The sequence below is a fragment of the Protopterus annectens genome, chromosome 9.part0 (genome assembly GCF_019279795.1).
Source record: "Protopterus annectens isolate FY-2018-M chromosome 9.part0, PAN1.0, whole genome shotgun sequence".
Lineage (NCBI taxonomy): Eukaryota > Metazoa > Chordata > Ceratodontiformes > Protopteridae > Protopterus > Protopterus annectens.
The window spans coordinates 1379533969-1379550954 of NC_056743.1; the positions used below are offsets into that span (position 1 = coordinate 1379533969).

Here is a 16986-nt window from a genome sequence, read left to right on the forward strand (position 1 = left end):
TACATATTCATGCCATGCATAGAATTTAAACATGAACAAGTACAGTTTCATGGCTAGCAACAGTGTTGCTGGCCAGGAAACTGTATAAAGCAACACGGATAGCAGCAGACATGTAGAGCTATTTATCAATGGGCAAACTAGATCTGTGGGATTGGACCGAACACCACAATGATTACTAGGGTTAATAATATAGCATAGTAGCACAGTATATTATATGGTCCAAACATATTACAGGTCAGTGTATACAGTGCAGAGTATCGTGGAATCCCATTTCAGGCATTCTGAACAAAAGTTGTGTAAATGTTCCATAACAGTACATGGATTGTCATTTAAAATAAACAATCAGGAGAAGTGTGTGTATTGAAGAGGTACATACAGATGAACTGTAGGAATGGACACAGGGAAAGAGGACAGGTGGAACATCTTAATGTACAGCAGATGAGGACATGTAAATGAAGACAGTTGCAGCAGGAACACTAATCCCATATCGACATGATACAGTATAGACTTCACAGTAAAAATGTATATTAAGTGACCTTCACACAAGGTGATATAACAATGGAAAAGATGTTTTTGTGATATAAACATCCTGACAAGAACAATGGAGAAGACATCTATTAGGGATGTTATATACAATAGGGGTTAGGTACATATTGTGAAGCTGTGCATAATGAGTTGTTTGAATATGGCTGTAATTTTCAGCGTAGGTCTCCACCAAGTGGGACACATAGTTACAGGCTCATGGACATCAGTAAACAGAAGCACACACAATCATGGACAATATAAGAATAATGCCAACAGTAATGTCATGTCTATGACATAATATGTGAGTGTTAGTGGTCATAGATGGTTCTGCATGAACACACTTGTACAACTATTATGAGATATCAGCAATCTATGAGGGTAATCAAGCACCATTCTGGGACTGTAACATCTGCTGGAGGCATTAGGAGGGACATTGCTATACCTGTATGTGACATTATGCTCAATCTGGGCTAGTTGACATGTGTGTGTGGCACATATATATATAGTACAGTCCACACTGTCACAAATGTAACTCATGCCATCAGTGTTGTCAAACAGCTATGTATGTACTGTGTGCATCACTAAAACAGGTATCACGCATATATTTGGTATATCACCTTGATGGGGGTTTTGCACCATCAGAAAAGTAATGTTTATGCAACAATAAGAATACCTAGGTATGGCCAAAAAGATGCGTGGGAACTCACTGTGGCAAATGTGGTATACTTGAGTTATGCATTCCTGGAAGATGTGTAGGGAGGTGCATGAAGAAGAGTGCATTCCATTGAGTTATTGGTGTGATGAAGGCTGCGAACTATGGAATTATTATGGCCTTTATTGTGGATGTCCTGCACATACTCAGGAACTGTGTTGTGCACAAGGGAGTAATCACCACTTTGGGCACATGCTGGTGGATGTTCCACATACCATCTACCTCAGTACACAGGTCACGTACTACTTGGTCTGCTCATAGGGGTGTGATGTCTACATTATCATTGGGTTATGCATTTGTTTTCATAATGTAAGAAATCCCCACAATTTTTGTTTAATTTCATGCATCTTCATGGTTGTGGCACCAACTTTTGGTGTGTATTAATACCGTCTGTTGTTGTTGTTGTTTGTCTTTCGGCTTTTCCCAGTAAGGGGTCACCACAGCAGAACTCCGGTCTGCTAAAGATTGGCAGCAGATTTTTATGAAACACCTAGGTGCCAGCTCGACACCCAACCTTCAACGAAGGCACACCCATTTACACACACATGTCTTTCGAATGCTACCCAACTGTGGGGAGGACATGCAGACTCCACACAGAAGGCACTCCCAAGCCCAGCCGAGAATCAAATGGGAGAACCTCTTGCTGGGAGGTAACAATGCTACCGCCATACCACCGCGGCTGCTGATCTGTTAATATCGTCTGTATTATATCAATATCACAGCAGAAGTTTGACTTTGCGAGTGTCAGACAACTCTTTATAAGTGATTACATCAGCCTCTCTAATGTCAAGCAAGTGCACACACACACACAGAAACACATGCACACATTTAGGAAGGTTACATTTAAATGCCTCAGTATATGTGGGTCTATGTGCCTGGCTCGTGTTGTGTGTGATGGGTTTAGCTTATGTATTATTGACAACCTAACTGACATTAGAGCACTTTTATGTGAGAGCTTTGCTTCCAGTGACATGTCTTAAATACCCTGTTGCTGGAAAATGTGTGCTTGCCTTCTGTGACACCTAACCAGAAGCAACTGTCACTTTTCTGTTGCTGGAAAATAAAGCATGTACTCATTAAGCGTACAAATATAATAGAAGACAATAGTACAAAAAAATGCTTACACTATGTTTCAGGAACACTCTTCTGAACCTCTGCCTTTCACTGAAGAAGATGGCCATCAGGATGGTACTGTTCCAGAAAAGTGCACTGATGTCATCACTGCATACCAAAATGGTTAATGTCAGTTGTATCATTCACCATCTTAGCAAGTTCATGAAAGACACAAACCCCCCCCAAAGTGGGCCATTATACTTGTCCAGTAAGGTCTTCTTAGAGTACATGTGCAAGAAGAGCAGGAAATGCCTGCTGTCTCTGACACACCATGATGGAGTCCTGCATAAATAGTGAAATAGTGCATGAAGTAGCCATGGCCATATGGCTACTCACAAAGGTCAGCTTGAGGAGAAAATCAGTAGTCTTGACAGCACTGGCCATATAGCAGAGAGCTGCATCACAGTGCTAATATATTTCTGTAGCACTGCAACATGGCACTAAAAATGGATATAACAATGAATGCATCATGGTGTTAGAGCATACACATGCTGTATGCATGAGCATGGAAGTCAAATGCTTCATGGTCACCATGATAGCATGGCTAGTGCCAGCTTCTTTGGCCTGTACATTGCAAACTGACAGCAGTTCAAAGGCAGTGGAAGTAACTGCCTGAATCAACATACCCACCATTCTAACAAGCTCCATCTAGAATGATAGGAACTGCCAACACTATATCACCCTCCTCACCACTTTGAATCATCAGCTGTCAAATACAGGAACTTCAATAAGGATTGTATACTTTGAGATTTACAGAGCTATTGTAGGAGTACTACCTGATAAAGTACTTTATCAAGAACAATAATCCCTGTGGTCAGCATCAGTGACACTGAAAAAGAAATTGTGCTATATATGCAATTGGAAACACATGACATATGCAAGGTACTAGACCATCTGCCTGCAGTTGTGGGAGGCAGGAAACACAGTGCACATTGAAAACCTTGTGCTGGACCTACTACAAGGGTTATGGAGTTCCAGAACACTGTGTTGATGCAGGGCTACAGTATATAAATGGGAGAGGCTGTGCATAGTACTAACTGTAGCTGGTAACTAGGTGCATAAGTGGGGAAGGCTTGCCTGTAGCTGGAATACATATATGGAGGAGATTATGCACCCATCATGATCAACATACAGTAGTCCTGCCAGGCTGATTGAGCATGATTCCCTAGTTCTACAGCTTCCCCTATCATGGACTGCAGCACACCCCAACTGACCTCAGCAACACAGGCTAATACAGTGGACATTGACAAAGATCACATTGCAAGCTTGACCATACCTCTGGAGGATCTGATCACTGAGTTACTGCAATCTCCCAGAGTATGTGACTACTGTTTCCACATCCAAAGACCCTACCTCATCTTATAATGTTTCAGTCACGAATCCATGTGCCCATTCCCACATATCAAGAATAATGACAATACATACCATGTACCCCACAATCTATGTGGGTATGGTGATGATTGATGCACAATATGGCCAGTCCATCCACTGTTCTGTATAAGCTGATTGTGACACAACATGTGCCATTTTTTTTCTGTGTTGGCTATGTCATAGCTCATAGTTGTGAGCCAAAACCAGTTGTGAATCATTGCCAGTGCTGCAATATGTTGTGCCATCCTCTTCCTTGGTAGTGGTATGTCTGCTGTGGATTCCTTCTCTGACCCTCCACTCAGCCTTTCTGTTGCTGGTACAACTAGTATGAAAGGCTCTGCCAAAATGTTTCCATGTTGATGCATCTGTTTATGTAATGCCATGTTGCATAGTATGGCAAAGACAACAAAACTCATGAAGCAGATGTCTGGAGAATATTGTAGTATACCAGATGGGGTATGTAGTCACTGGGAAGCATACCTTCAGTACATGAAACACACACTCCACTATATTTCTTTTTTCAACATATACTTTGCTAGAGGTCATGTTGTGCATGGTCTTGAAGCTTGAAGCTGCCGATAACAGTAATTGACCAGGCTCTAGGGTATATCCAGAATCACCTGCAGTGCACACAAAAAGCAATATAGTTTAAGTGGTCATTTCCCTCCTTTCATGGTACCTGCAGGTAGATACTTATCTACCTGTTTATCATGTGTGGGTACCTACTAACTAGATGGCCCTATGAGAAATTTCTTAGCAGGAAACTTTGGTATAGATCAGACATGTGCCAAATCTGTGAATCATGTGAAATGTCCAAGTGGCACACCAACAATATATAAATTATGCTGTAGACATTAAAGATGACTTGGCAGTTAAGGAAGCAGAATCCCTTCCTTTTGATATATCTTAGGCTTTCTGGTTCAAAAGAGGCTTTGATGATAATGTAGATCTCATTTAAATGGGTTATATAATAAAATGTCTGTATGATGCTTACTCACCTCTCTGCAGTCCTAGGGGAAACCAATTATGCTCCTCCATGCAGTGTAGCATAGCACTGAGGAACTGGTTTACAATTCATGAGGCTGATGTCTGTGATATCTTTACTGTTTTCTCAACTAGATTACTAAAAGATCCTTGTAGCTATGATGGCTAAAGCTGCATACCTTGGTATCCACATAAATGGGCATACCGTATATCTCCCTTGATTCTGTTTGAATCTGTTTGTGAGTGACACAGTTCAGCTAGATCCCTTACACCCTCCATGTTCAGACTGAGATGGTGCATAAACTCTTGGACAGTGAACTGGTGGTACGTCAGGCACTATCTGTATCTCCACAATTGGCACTGATGGCCAGAATACACAACATTGTGGTCACTGGCTATGATGACAGCTGTTAAAACTTGCTGTTGAGCTATTGCTGCAGTTAATGCTAGCATCATTTCTGTCATGTTTGCAATGAATCTCACCATTCAAAATTGGTATGGGCTGTGGGGCAGAAGCCTGTTTTATATCTTTCTGAATCAGTTCACCATTTTGAGTGTCATCATTTGCATAATCTGTATGATTTATTTGCATGGAACTCTTCATTACAATGTGATTATGCTGTCATTAGCATGCACTACAAATTGTGTTATTTTGATCCTTGCACAACTTTGCTATCTGTATCTTAGACTCAGCCACACCCTGCACATTGCCACTACCCATAATAATTTGTACTGCATAATGTGCTATTCATCTATAGATCCTAGTCAAAGGTAATCTCTTAAATCGTCTATACAAATACATTGCACACTTCAGAAAACTTCATGTGCAAGCCATTCCTCTATTAATGTCATCAATATTAACTATGTTTGTAATTTTGTGTGTGTGTGTGTGTGTGTGTGTGTGTGTGTGTGTGTGTGTGTGTGTGTGTGTGTGTGTGTGTGTGTGTGTGTGTGAGTGTGTGTGTATGTGTGTGTGTGTGTGTGTGTGTGTGTGTGTGTGTGTGTGTGTGTGTGTGTGTGTGTTTGATTTATGTGAATACACACACACACACACACACACACACACACACACACACACAGTTTTGACTTAAGTTACTGAGTGCTGACTATTTGGATTTTAGCTTTTTGTGTAACATGGTTAAAAGTTACTTTCATATTTTCTGCAGATTTTTAACCAATTGAGGTGAGAACTACCGGAAGAGAATGTGGTTAAGGCAGATGCACAGAAATTATCTTAAGCTCTTCACCTAAAAAATAAATAAAAAGAAAGAAAAGCTGTACTTGTGTAAAGGACAGAGATTAATTTTCTTCAAAAAATATAATATAAGATTCTCAGTGTTAACACACATTTTTATAACTTATTGCTACTAACATTGCAAGACAAAGCTTTCAAAACTTTCTCTGGCAGTACTCAATGACAGGCACTGAGTTAAACTTTACCATTTTGGGGAATGTATACATCGTCTTATTTCATAATAGGAATATTTCTTGAAGAATTCTGTAATTATGACATCCCTTGGTGAAAGCTGGTTTTTGAACTGTACTGGTAAGTCTATTTTTTAAGAGACATTTAGATTCATATATTGCACCTTAACCTAACTAATCTAGCCAGGACTGTTGTTGCTCTCTATGATTTTGAACAGGACCATGCTAGTTAACGTGCATTACTTATTTATGTTACTCTTTTCTTTCTGTAGTTTTGTGTTCATCTTCTTTGTATTTCAGCTAAGTTTTTCTTGTGATGCAAGACAGTCAAGCAGTTTAAAGCAAGCATGAACTTATTTAAGCATTAAGTCTTTTGATACAAAGCATTTGAGGATAATTTAAGACTAGGCAGCTGCTTTAAACTTCTAAAATAATGCACGTTGTGTTTTATTTACTGAGATTGTTTTTTATATATATATATATATATATATATATATATATATATATATACATTATAACCTTACACACACCCATGAGCTGTGTGTGTGTGTGTGTGTGTGTGTGTGTCTGTGAGCTAGACAGAGACACAGAAAGAGAGAGACTGAGACAGAGAGACAAGAGAATCATAATAGTGCCAGCTTAACATTAACATTCATTTGGGACTCAAGCAACATTTCCAGCATACTATGCTGGTTCAGGTGAGCGATAGAGAGCTTTTTCAAAAGAAAACTTTAATTGTAAACTGCAAGTCTCCACCTGGTTTGTTAATGACAGAAACATACAAGCCTGTAGCCAAGCATACTCCTTATGATCAGCTGAGAGTATTTTTTTCATCTTCCCATCTCTTCCCATTAACATGGATTATAGAGTAAAAATGTTCATAACTGTTTTAATACTTTTGACACTAGTGCATAGGTTGTTTGCAGAAGAGTTTAACCATTTGAAAAAATCCTTTTTAATAGTTATATGCACACAGAAGTGTGCACATGGGGTAATATTAGGAATTATGTCTGAAACTTTAAGGTAGTTGGGCAACAGACTACATAACCATGTATGTATTAAATATACATTTCTTTCTACATTCCAATGTGTACATAGAAGTTTTTATTTTACAGCTTAAAAGGTATAAACCTTGCAACATGCCTGAAAAAAAATGATTTGGTATTTTATAGTCCATAAATTCTGAAACTTCAATGTATTAGTGAAGTCTTAACTCTATTTTTCCCTCTTCTAATTCCAGCTTTAGGATATTTGAAGGCAAATTATCCAGTGTGGGGAATCCTTGGCTCGTGTGGGCTGTTACTGTTCATTTCTTTGTCCTGCAATATCTTTTGCTGCTTGAAGCACCACATGAAAGGTCGTATGCTGAATATCTGTATTTATTTTAACTTACTTATAATTAGTTTCTTTGACAATTTTGTTTGCTATAAATCTGTTTATAATTTTGCACTTAGAATTTACTTATCTTCATAATAATCATCGCAATTTTTAACTTGTTTTCCATTTTTAGACAATGGGAAATGCTTCCGTTCTATGCAAAGAAGGTCAGTAAGTTCTCTAAAACCTGTTATATTGTTTTAGTCTATGATTTTGAGGTTTACGGTACATAGTTCAAGCAAAACTATGTTGTGGAACTTGTTTGCAGAAATGAAGAAGGTAGCTTTGAAATATAATTAAAATGTCTTACTATTCCACGTTGTGAAGATATAATAACTTACTGATAATGTTACATGCTGCATTGTCTTAGATTTAAGTATATCTCAACCAAAAAAGTATATCAGGGCAAGTGCTCGCAAACTGCAAGAACCAAATAAACCAGCTAGCACTGAAGGAAGGCTTGACAACAACAATCAAGTTGAAAGCAGGCTTTATTAAGCGAATTCAGGAACATAAACGCAGAAATAATCCACACAGCATTTTCGTCAGTTAAAAACAGACTTCATCAGATAAAGCGAGTGCAGTGGTGCTGCTTGTTAAGTACTAAACCTCATTTTGATTAACCAATAAGAAAATTACATTGTCATTTGAAAAATTAAAATATATACCCCTGTAGTAAAATGCTTTAGAAACCTTAGTAATAATAATATGATCCATAAAAATGACGTTAAAAACTTGTTCAATAAAAAGTGTTACATAAAATGTCTCAGTGGGTTCAACTTTATATATTAAAAAATAATTTTATGTAACACTTTTTATTAAACAAGTTTTTAACATCATTGTTATGGATCATATCGTTATTACTAAGGTTTTTAAAGTATTTTACTATAGCGGTATATATTTTAATTGTTTTGAATGATGATGTAATTTTCTTATTGGCTGATCAAAATGAGGTTTAGTACTTAACAAGCAGCACCACTGCACTTGCTTTACTTAATGAGGTCTGTTTTTAACTGACGAAAATGCTGTGCGGATTATCCCTGTGTTTATGTTCCTGAATTCCCTTAACAAATCCTGCTTTCAACTTGAGTGTTGTTGTCAAGCCTTCCTTCAGTGCTAGCTGGTTTTTTTTAAGTATATCTCTTTCATTTTATTTATTATTATTATTATTATTTATTTTATGTTTGTTTACTGGGATAGTCCGATTGGGCAGCTGACCATTTTCAGTGGAGGCCTGGGATGAAAAAGCTCAGAGGTTACAAAGGATACAGAGAGTACAGAGCAAAAAAAATAATATACAGAAAATAAAGTCATTAAGTTGATATAAATAGCAGATAATTAGTATGTCAACACAGTTTATACAATTGCTACAAATTTTGAAAGAAATTAAGTTATACAACAAATTCACAGCAAATGCTAAGGTAGTTGAGAATAGAAGATGATGGCTCCTTATTTACAGAAGTAGTATTTAAGTTTCATTCAGGTGTATTGCTTAGTGTCTATATAGAGGGTTTAAGGTCTTGTAGAGTGAGAGTTTGCTTAGCCAGGAATTAAACAGGAGCATAGCCAAGTATTAGGTGGGTCTTGAGAAGTGTTTTGAATTGTGCAGGATTAGGGTTGGTTATAATATTCTGGGGGTGAAGTTCCAGGTTCTTGAGATTCGATTGGAGTAGAGAGAATCTCCATAGTAGTTGCTTGCTTTTGTGACTAGTAATAGACATTTGTTTGAGGCTCTCAGTTGTCTTTTGTTTATGGTTGAAGTAGGTTACTGAGTGCTGGATATTTTTTTTGGTTGCTATACTATACCATGAGCCATTTTTAGTTGAGTATATATTAGAAGATTGGGTAATTCAAGCCAGTGTAGATGGCGAACTGCAATACAGTGATGGGGTTTATATAGGGAATTGTTAGCAAATTTGGTAAATTTATGATAGCAGATCTCTAGCCTTGCTAGATCAGTTTTTTCAGGTTGGTAAAAGTGGCAGAGACATATTGAAGGGTAGAGAGTAGATGGTTTCTGGCAATTGATTGTCTTGTGGCATCAATGAGGTATATTTTAATTCTGTAAAGAGAGGCTAGTTTAATATGAACTTTTTATGGTTAGAGATAGGGGCTTGTCAAATTTCAAGTTTTAATCTATTGTGACACTAAGTAGTTTAGTGTGTGTTACAGGTTCAGTCTTGGTGTTATCAGAACAATATATTTGAAAGGAGGATTGTAGGTCTTGGACTTTGTTGATAGAGAAAATCATCAGTTTAGTTTTTTTTAGGATAAAAGATTAACTGGGAGTCAGAGAGCCAAGACTCTACTGCTGCAAAAGCTAGCTGGGTGATTTCTTGTAGTACGGAGAGTAAGTGGGCTGTGCAGATGAGTGTAGAGTCATCTGCATATTGTATGATTCTGGGTAGGTTGGTAGCAGTGTACAGTTGGTAAAGATGTTAAATAGGAGTGGACCAAGGATGGAACCTTGAGGTACTCCTGATGAAACAGATAATAATGAGGACAGTTCACTTTGCCATTTTACAGCTTGTTTTTTGGTCTAAGTAGTGGTGAAAACAGTTGAGGGCAGAGTTGCTTAGTTTGAAAGAGATACGTTCATTTAGTAGTTTTTGATGTGAAATGGTGTCAAAAGCTTTTGACATGTCAAGGAATATTAAGGAGACAAGCTGACCATTATTTCTGTATTGGTTATGGTATTTGTGAAACTTAAAAAAGCAGTAGTGATACTTTGGTTAGGTCGGAAGCTGTATTCAGAATTAGTGAGAAGGCTATTAGATAGTAGACAATTTATGAAATGGGAATGGATAGATTTTTATAGCATTTTCAATAGTGGAGATAAAATTGTAATTGATTTGTAATTAGATATGCGTGTACACATTCCTCTTTTGTGAAGTGGAATTATACAAGCAATTTTGAAGATTTTAGGAATATATTGTTCAGTTTTGGAACAATTTATCAAGATGGAGACTGGGTAAGCTGTTGCACTCGCAGCTATCTCAAGGTATTCATTGAGTAGATTATCCACAGCAAGGAAGGTAGGTTTAAGCTTATACGGCACCTTTTTATGGTGCTGGTTTGAATGAGGGAGAAGAAGGTATTTGATATTGTGTTGGGATCTAAAGGAATGGTTAGAGGTTTATTATTGGAAGTATCCATTAGGTTTAAAAAGGAGTTAGTGAAGTAAGTGTTAAATTCAGTGGCTGTACTACCTGATGTGTTTGTACTTTTAGGAGTTGGAGTTTTAGTATGGCCAGGCTATAGTAGCTTATCTATAGAAGCCCAGATTTTTTGGGGTTGTTCTGGCATTTCTGTTGGGTTTTAATGTAGCAAGTCTTTTTGTCATTTTTGAATCTTTGTTTCTGAGTTTCTGCTAGGAGTCTTAGGGGACTTGTTTTTGTTGACCTGGTAATGAGCCCAAGCTTTGTCTCTGGTTCTAAGAAGAAACTTTATTTCTTTTGTTAGCCAGAGGGAGAAGTTAGTTTTTGCTTTAATCATTCTGGAGGGTGCATGGTTATTTATTATGTTTAGGAATGTGTTGTTGAAATGGGATTATTGATACTGGAGCTCATTCACATTGTTGTAGGTTTGATACAAAGGTATGAGGTGAGAAATTCTTTGTGTCATGAATCTGTCTGTATAAAACACTTTTGGAGGGGGCTGTAAGTATTGTCTTGGCATTTAGGTATGTAAGTGGTCACAAATGCTATTTGGGAGGCAACCTGAGTGCTTGATTAGTGATGGCTTGTTTTCTGAGATGCAGTCTAATATTGACACTGTTGTTTTTTTATCTGTTCTGGTTGACGATTGTATTAAATGGGAGAATCTGTACAAGATTATGAAATTTGGGGGAATATCAGAGGTATAATTTATGCATACACACACACACACACACACACACACACACATATATATATATATATATATATATATATATATATATATATATAGGGTCTATATTAGAACATCGAACTTTCAGAACTTTGAATGTTCTAATATCGACCCCTATTCAGTGAACGCTGAAAACATCGAACATGCAGAACAGCAATTTTTTTCCTAGGGAAAAAATTTGCTGTTCCAAAACACATACACACAACACAAGCACACCAAACAAACAGCAATCCACATGCATACACCTAAAATCTTACATCTAACCCTCCACTAAATTGTACATTCACAACTATCTACCCACTTACCTTAACCCAAATCCTAACCCTAAGGTCCGTCACTATTGGACACACACCTCACCCACGCTCTAACCCTAACTCACCTACCCCGCCCTAACCCTCACGTTCACATATTCGCAGACTTACCTTACCAGCGTCCTAACCCTAACTCACCTAACCCGCCCTAAACCTCACGTCCAGACAATCGCACACTTACCTGAACCCAACCCGTAACTTTCCACCACACTGCTGAAAATAGCGAAGTGACAGGAATGGACAACTGAATTCTTTCTCTAGGAAAAAATGTGGTTTTCTGTAGCTTCGCTATTTTCAGCGTTTGCTGAATAGGGGTCGATATTAGAACATTCGAAGTTCTGAAACTTCAATTTTCTAATATAGACTATATATATATATATATATATATATATATATATATATATATATATATATATATATATATATATATATCTATGGGTCCTCTTCAGTAGATCGATCCTTTAAAAGTTCGAACCCCATATGGCCGAGACCATATGATCAAACTTTTAAAAGTTAGAACAGAATGAATGGAGATTTGCACGCAGTGTGGAATGGGAAGATTTTCCTTTTCTACAATGTAGTGCAATCTCGGAGTTGGTATATTTAAGTAGTGGTGGGTGTGGTGAGTGCAGGGGGGCTTGCTCCCTGCTATGCAGGTTTAGTTTTGTTTTGTTTTTTTTTTCCTCTTTTTTTATTTTTTCTTCAGTTTTTGAACTTTTAAATGTTTGGTGTTATGGTCTCAGCCATATCGTCTTTGAACATTTAAAAGTTCGATCTACTGAAGTAGATCCATATATATATATATATATATATATATAATATATATATATATATATATATATATATATATATATATATATATATTTATATATATATATATATATAGCCATTAGTTTTTATGGTATTATTTTCTACTTCTCTGCCATATTAGGTTGTTTAAAGGCCCTTTTAATACAATATTTTTGATTTATTACCAATATTTTACTGAAAATTATTCACAGTTTAAAGGAGCTTGATACAATTGTATAGTCTTTATTACAGATCAGATAACTATTGCAGTAAGTTTGTGGTGGTCTTAGTGTATATTTGTGATAAATGCAACATAACAATTGATAGTATCATTTTATGCACTAAGCAATTTTTGTGAGCTTGTGAGATGAATAAAGGACAAGATCTGCTAAGCAAACAGTCTGTCTGTTTCTGATGTATACATGTACAATTGCAGATCTCATCCTGATAAATCTGACAAAGGTAATTTCTGAACATTTCTCTGTGGGTAAATATTCTAAGGATGGTTCTTAAATCTAGGACACTATAAACACAATATATGGCAAATAAGAAACTCAGTATTGCATAGTGACATAGCAGAAATGAGCACAGGTAGCAACAGTACTAGGTCAATAAATAACTAATGCCTTTTGTAGTAGAGAAATCATAAGTTAAACTTTTATAATATGACTCTAAGATCGTAGTTGAACATCACAGATCCATTGTAAATGTAATTAAAATGCAAGGGCCTTTATCTAGAATAAATAATGATGAAACATTTTTAATAATCTTTGTAGTAGGCAGGCTGCCGTATGGTTTACCTGCAATGAAAAAAACTTACTTGAAAGGCATTTATTTATTTATTTGTTTGGTTATTTATTTATTTATTTGAAATCGTTATTCAGTACAACTGTTCTATTATATGACTATTTTGCCTTCCTTTTTGATGTGACTATCAAACTACTATTAAGGCAGCAAGGCTGGAAATGTGTCTAAGGCTATTTGGGATGAGTGCCACAGTGGTTAGTGATTTTTTTTCTGTTACCTAAACTCTGTTGTACCATTTTTAATGAATGTGAGCCGCAGCCCCTATACAGAATATAAAATGGATACCAAATAAAAAAGCACAAAGTAAACATTTTTAAATGCATGATTGTTTCTGTATGCGTCTATCTAATAAAACAGAGCAGCATGATAACTTCTTTTCTGTGACCTAATGAATAAAAATACTTATTCCACACACCCACATACGCTTATACATACATATATATATATATATATATATATATATATATATATATATATATATATATATATAAAACTGCAATTTGTAATATATACATATTTGCAATTAGATGATGCATATGTAAACACATTTTGTGTATATGATTGTGTCTATGTGTGTCCATATGTGTGTGTGTGTGTGTGTGTGTGTGTGTGTGTGTGTGTGTGTGTGTGTGTGTGTGTGTGTGTGTGTCTGTGTGTGTGTGTGTGTGTGTCTGTGTGTGTGTCTGTGTGTGCATATGTGTGTCTGTGTGTGCATATGTGTGTGTGTGTGTGTGTGTGTGTGTGTGTGTGTGTGTGTGTGTATGTGTGTGCGTATGTGTGTGTGTGTGTGTGTGTGTGTGTGTGTGTGTGTGTGTGTGTGTGTGTGTGTGTGTGTGTGTGTGTGTGTCTGTGTTGTGTGTGTGTGTGTATGTGTGTGTGTGTGTGTGTGTGTGTGTGTGTGTGTGTGTGTGTGTGTGTGTGTACATATATATATATATATATATATATATATATATATATATAGTGTGTATGCGCATTTAAATAAACCATATTTTATTCATTTGCTAGTGGGTTAGTTAGTCTTTCCATCCTTTTTTGCCATGACCTGGGCCTAAAGAGGACTGACAATATGGTAAGGAAGCAGAAAATGCATGTATGTGAGAAAATGAGAAGTATCAAATAAACTTGGGAAGTAATAAAAATAAAGATGTAAGGAATGCATGCATATTGCAGATAATATGTGTATTTCACTTAAATTAAATTAAAATGTTATTTGTTAAAAAAATCATAATGCTGAAAGAAGTTGTGAGGAAATCTAAAAGCTAAAAAGTTCTTTCATAATTTAAATATATTATAGTGACAAAGGTAATATTAACAACCTCATATGTTTTCAAAAGCAATTCTCAGCTCGATATTTATCTACTGCTCAAGCATAAAATGGCAAATCCTTTTGAAACAGCCAATAACTTAAGGATAACAAGGTTATTGTAAAAGGTGGATGAGTGGAGTCAAACTGTTATGTGTGAAAAGCAATGTCTACTAGACTGCCGTTTCTTATGCACTTTAATAAATAACACTGAGGTAAACTTAAAGCAAAAGTTAGACTATGACTGATAATATCAGATCATGTACAGGAAAATCTAGAAAGTCATATTCAACAAATGATAAGTAAACTGTAAGCTGTAAAGAGAACTGCAGAATGAAATATACTGCACAGTATATTAATGTGTTAGCTGTAGAACTGCATCCTTTTTTTGTTACAGAACAGTAACTAACTAGGTTAAAGGAAAGGAAATAATGTGGTTAAGTCACGCTATAGAATGAATGATGCAGTATAAGGGAAAGGGCACAGAAGAACAGTAATACAAAGAATGCACAGTGCTTAGGCTAGGTAGCACAAAACCAGATGGGGTGCTAAGATATAACCAGGACTTCTGGAGTTGTATACCACTTTCCCCACTGCTACCTCATCTCCTCAGGAAGTAGTATAACTGCCATTTTATATTTTACATATCGACCCTACAGTTTCTTATTATGCTTATCCACACCTTCGATCTTGTTCCCTTGTTCCTCCCCTTCTGCTCTTATCTTCAGCTACTCCTAGGTAGATAATTTTATACATTCATTTAGTTTGTTTACCATGAAAGTCCGACTGGGCACAGGACCCAATTTCATTAGATCCCCAGGAGGGGGGGGGGCTCCAATGTACAAACAACAGTAATAGACAGAGTGATACTGACATCTGAAAGGCAATAATATACACCCAGAGGAGACCCACACAAACACAGGGAGGACATGCAGACTCTGCACAGAAGGAACCCCAGTGGAGAATTTTAACCACATAACCTCTTGTTGTGAGGTGACAACACAATCATTACACCACTGCATCATCACATCTATATATATATATATATATATATAGACAGATATAGATACAGATATATGTATATATGAGATCCATTCTAAATCTCAAAATACTGAAAGATCGACTTTCAGTATTTCGAGACTAAAATATTGAAAGCGCAGTTAACCAAAACTGAGTGTTACATTACCAAATCTGCTGTTGAGGTGGTGTGTTGTGGCTTGTGTTTACGGTGCATTGTGGTTTGGGAGTGAGTTTTGGCAGACAATGTGTGGCTATGTACAGAGATTCAGGTAAGTTGTTAGAGTTTAAGTGTTTTAGGTAGGGTTTTTTGTTTTGTAGTGCTGTGGGAAGGTTTGGGAGTTGGTTGGGTTAGACGGGTGAGTGTGTGTGTGTGTGTGTGTGTGTGTGTGTGTGTGTGTGTGTGTGTGTGTGTGTGTGTGTGTGTGTGTGTGTGTTACTGTTGAAGGCAGTATGTTTTTTGAATGTGTAGTGTGTGTGTGTGTGTGTGTGTGTGTGTGTGTGTGTGTGTGTGTGTGTGTGTGTGTGTGTTTGTGTGTGTGATGGTGTGCGAAGTAAGTGTAGGGTGCTTAGCGATAGTTTTTTTGTGTCTTCCATGGTAGTGTGGCCTCAGAGTTGGTATATATAAGTAGCGGGGGTGTGGGAGCTTGCCCCCCTGCTTAGGCACAGGTTTTGTAAGTGTGTGTTTGGTGTTTTAGTAAAGGTTTAAGGGGGAGGTGGTATTTCTGATGTTGTGGTGGATGTTGTATTACAGAACTGAATGGCACTTGCTGAAAATTCGGTATTTTGAATTTTTGGTATAGTGACATTCGGTTTTGTAATATTTTTGTATCGTGAGTGTTCGGTATTTAGATCTCAAGATACTGAAAGTCAGACTTTCAGTATCTCAAGATTTAGAAGTAGACCTATATATATATATATATATATATATATATATATATATATATATATATATATATATACACACACACAAGAGCAAATCACAAAACATTAATACTTCTCACCCACTAATAAAATAACACTACCTCAGTAAATCACAGCTACAAAACTGAGATCAGGTGTCACATTTGGATGGCACACTGGTGCAGCGGTTGCGTTGTCGCCTCACAGCAAGAGGTTCTCTGGTTTGATTTTCGGCTGGGTTGCCTTCTGTGTAGAGTGTGCATGTCCTCCCTGCGTTCGTGTGTTTTTTCTTTGCATGCTCTGATTTCTTCCCATGTTACAAAGACATGCATTTGGAGTGCTTCTCCCCGGGCCTCTGCTGAAATTGGCTTTGTTCCAAGTTGGACTTTCCTAAATGTTAAATAAATAAATAAAGCTTGTAGAAAAAAAATAATGAAAATTTAAAGGTTTTGATAACA

At 36.8% G+C, this 16986-nt stretch overlaps 1 protein-coding gene across 2 annotated transcripts in view; it reads left to right on the forward strand.

The window, feature by feature from the left end:
- The first annotated feature begins 5845 nt into the window (after window positions 1-5845).
- The window catches only part of SIT1 (signaling threshold regulating transmembrane adaptor 1), a 119820-nt gene continuing 108679 nt past the window's right edge, over window positions 5846-16986 (forward strand). The window contains exons 1-3 of one of the 2 annotated variants that reach the window (XM_044082477.1): window positions 5846-6251; window positions 7371-7487; window positions 7641-7674. In XM_044082477.1, coding sequence (XP_043938412.1) covers window positions 6212-6251; window positions 7371-7487; window positions 7641-7674 — 191 coding nt within the window. In that variant the 5' untranslated portion in view covers window positions 5846-6211. Of the gene's footprint in view, window positions 6252-6742; window positions 6829-7370; window positions 7488-7640; window positions 7675-16986 lie in introns of those variants that run through there. The other variant, XM_044082479.1, reaches the window with a different exon arrangement.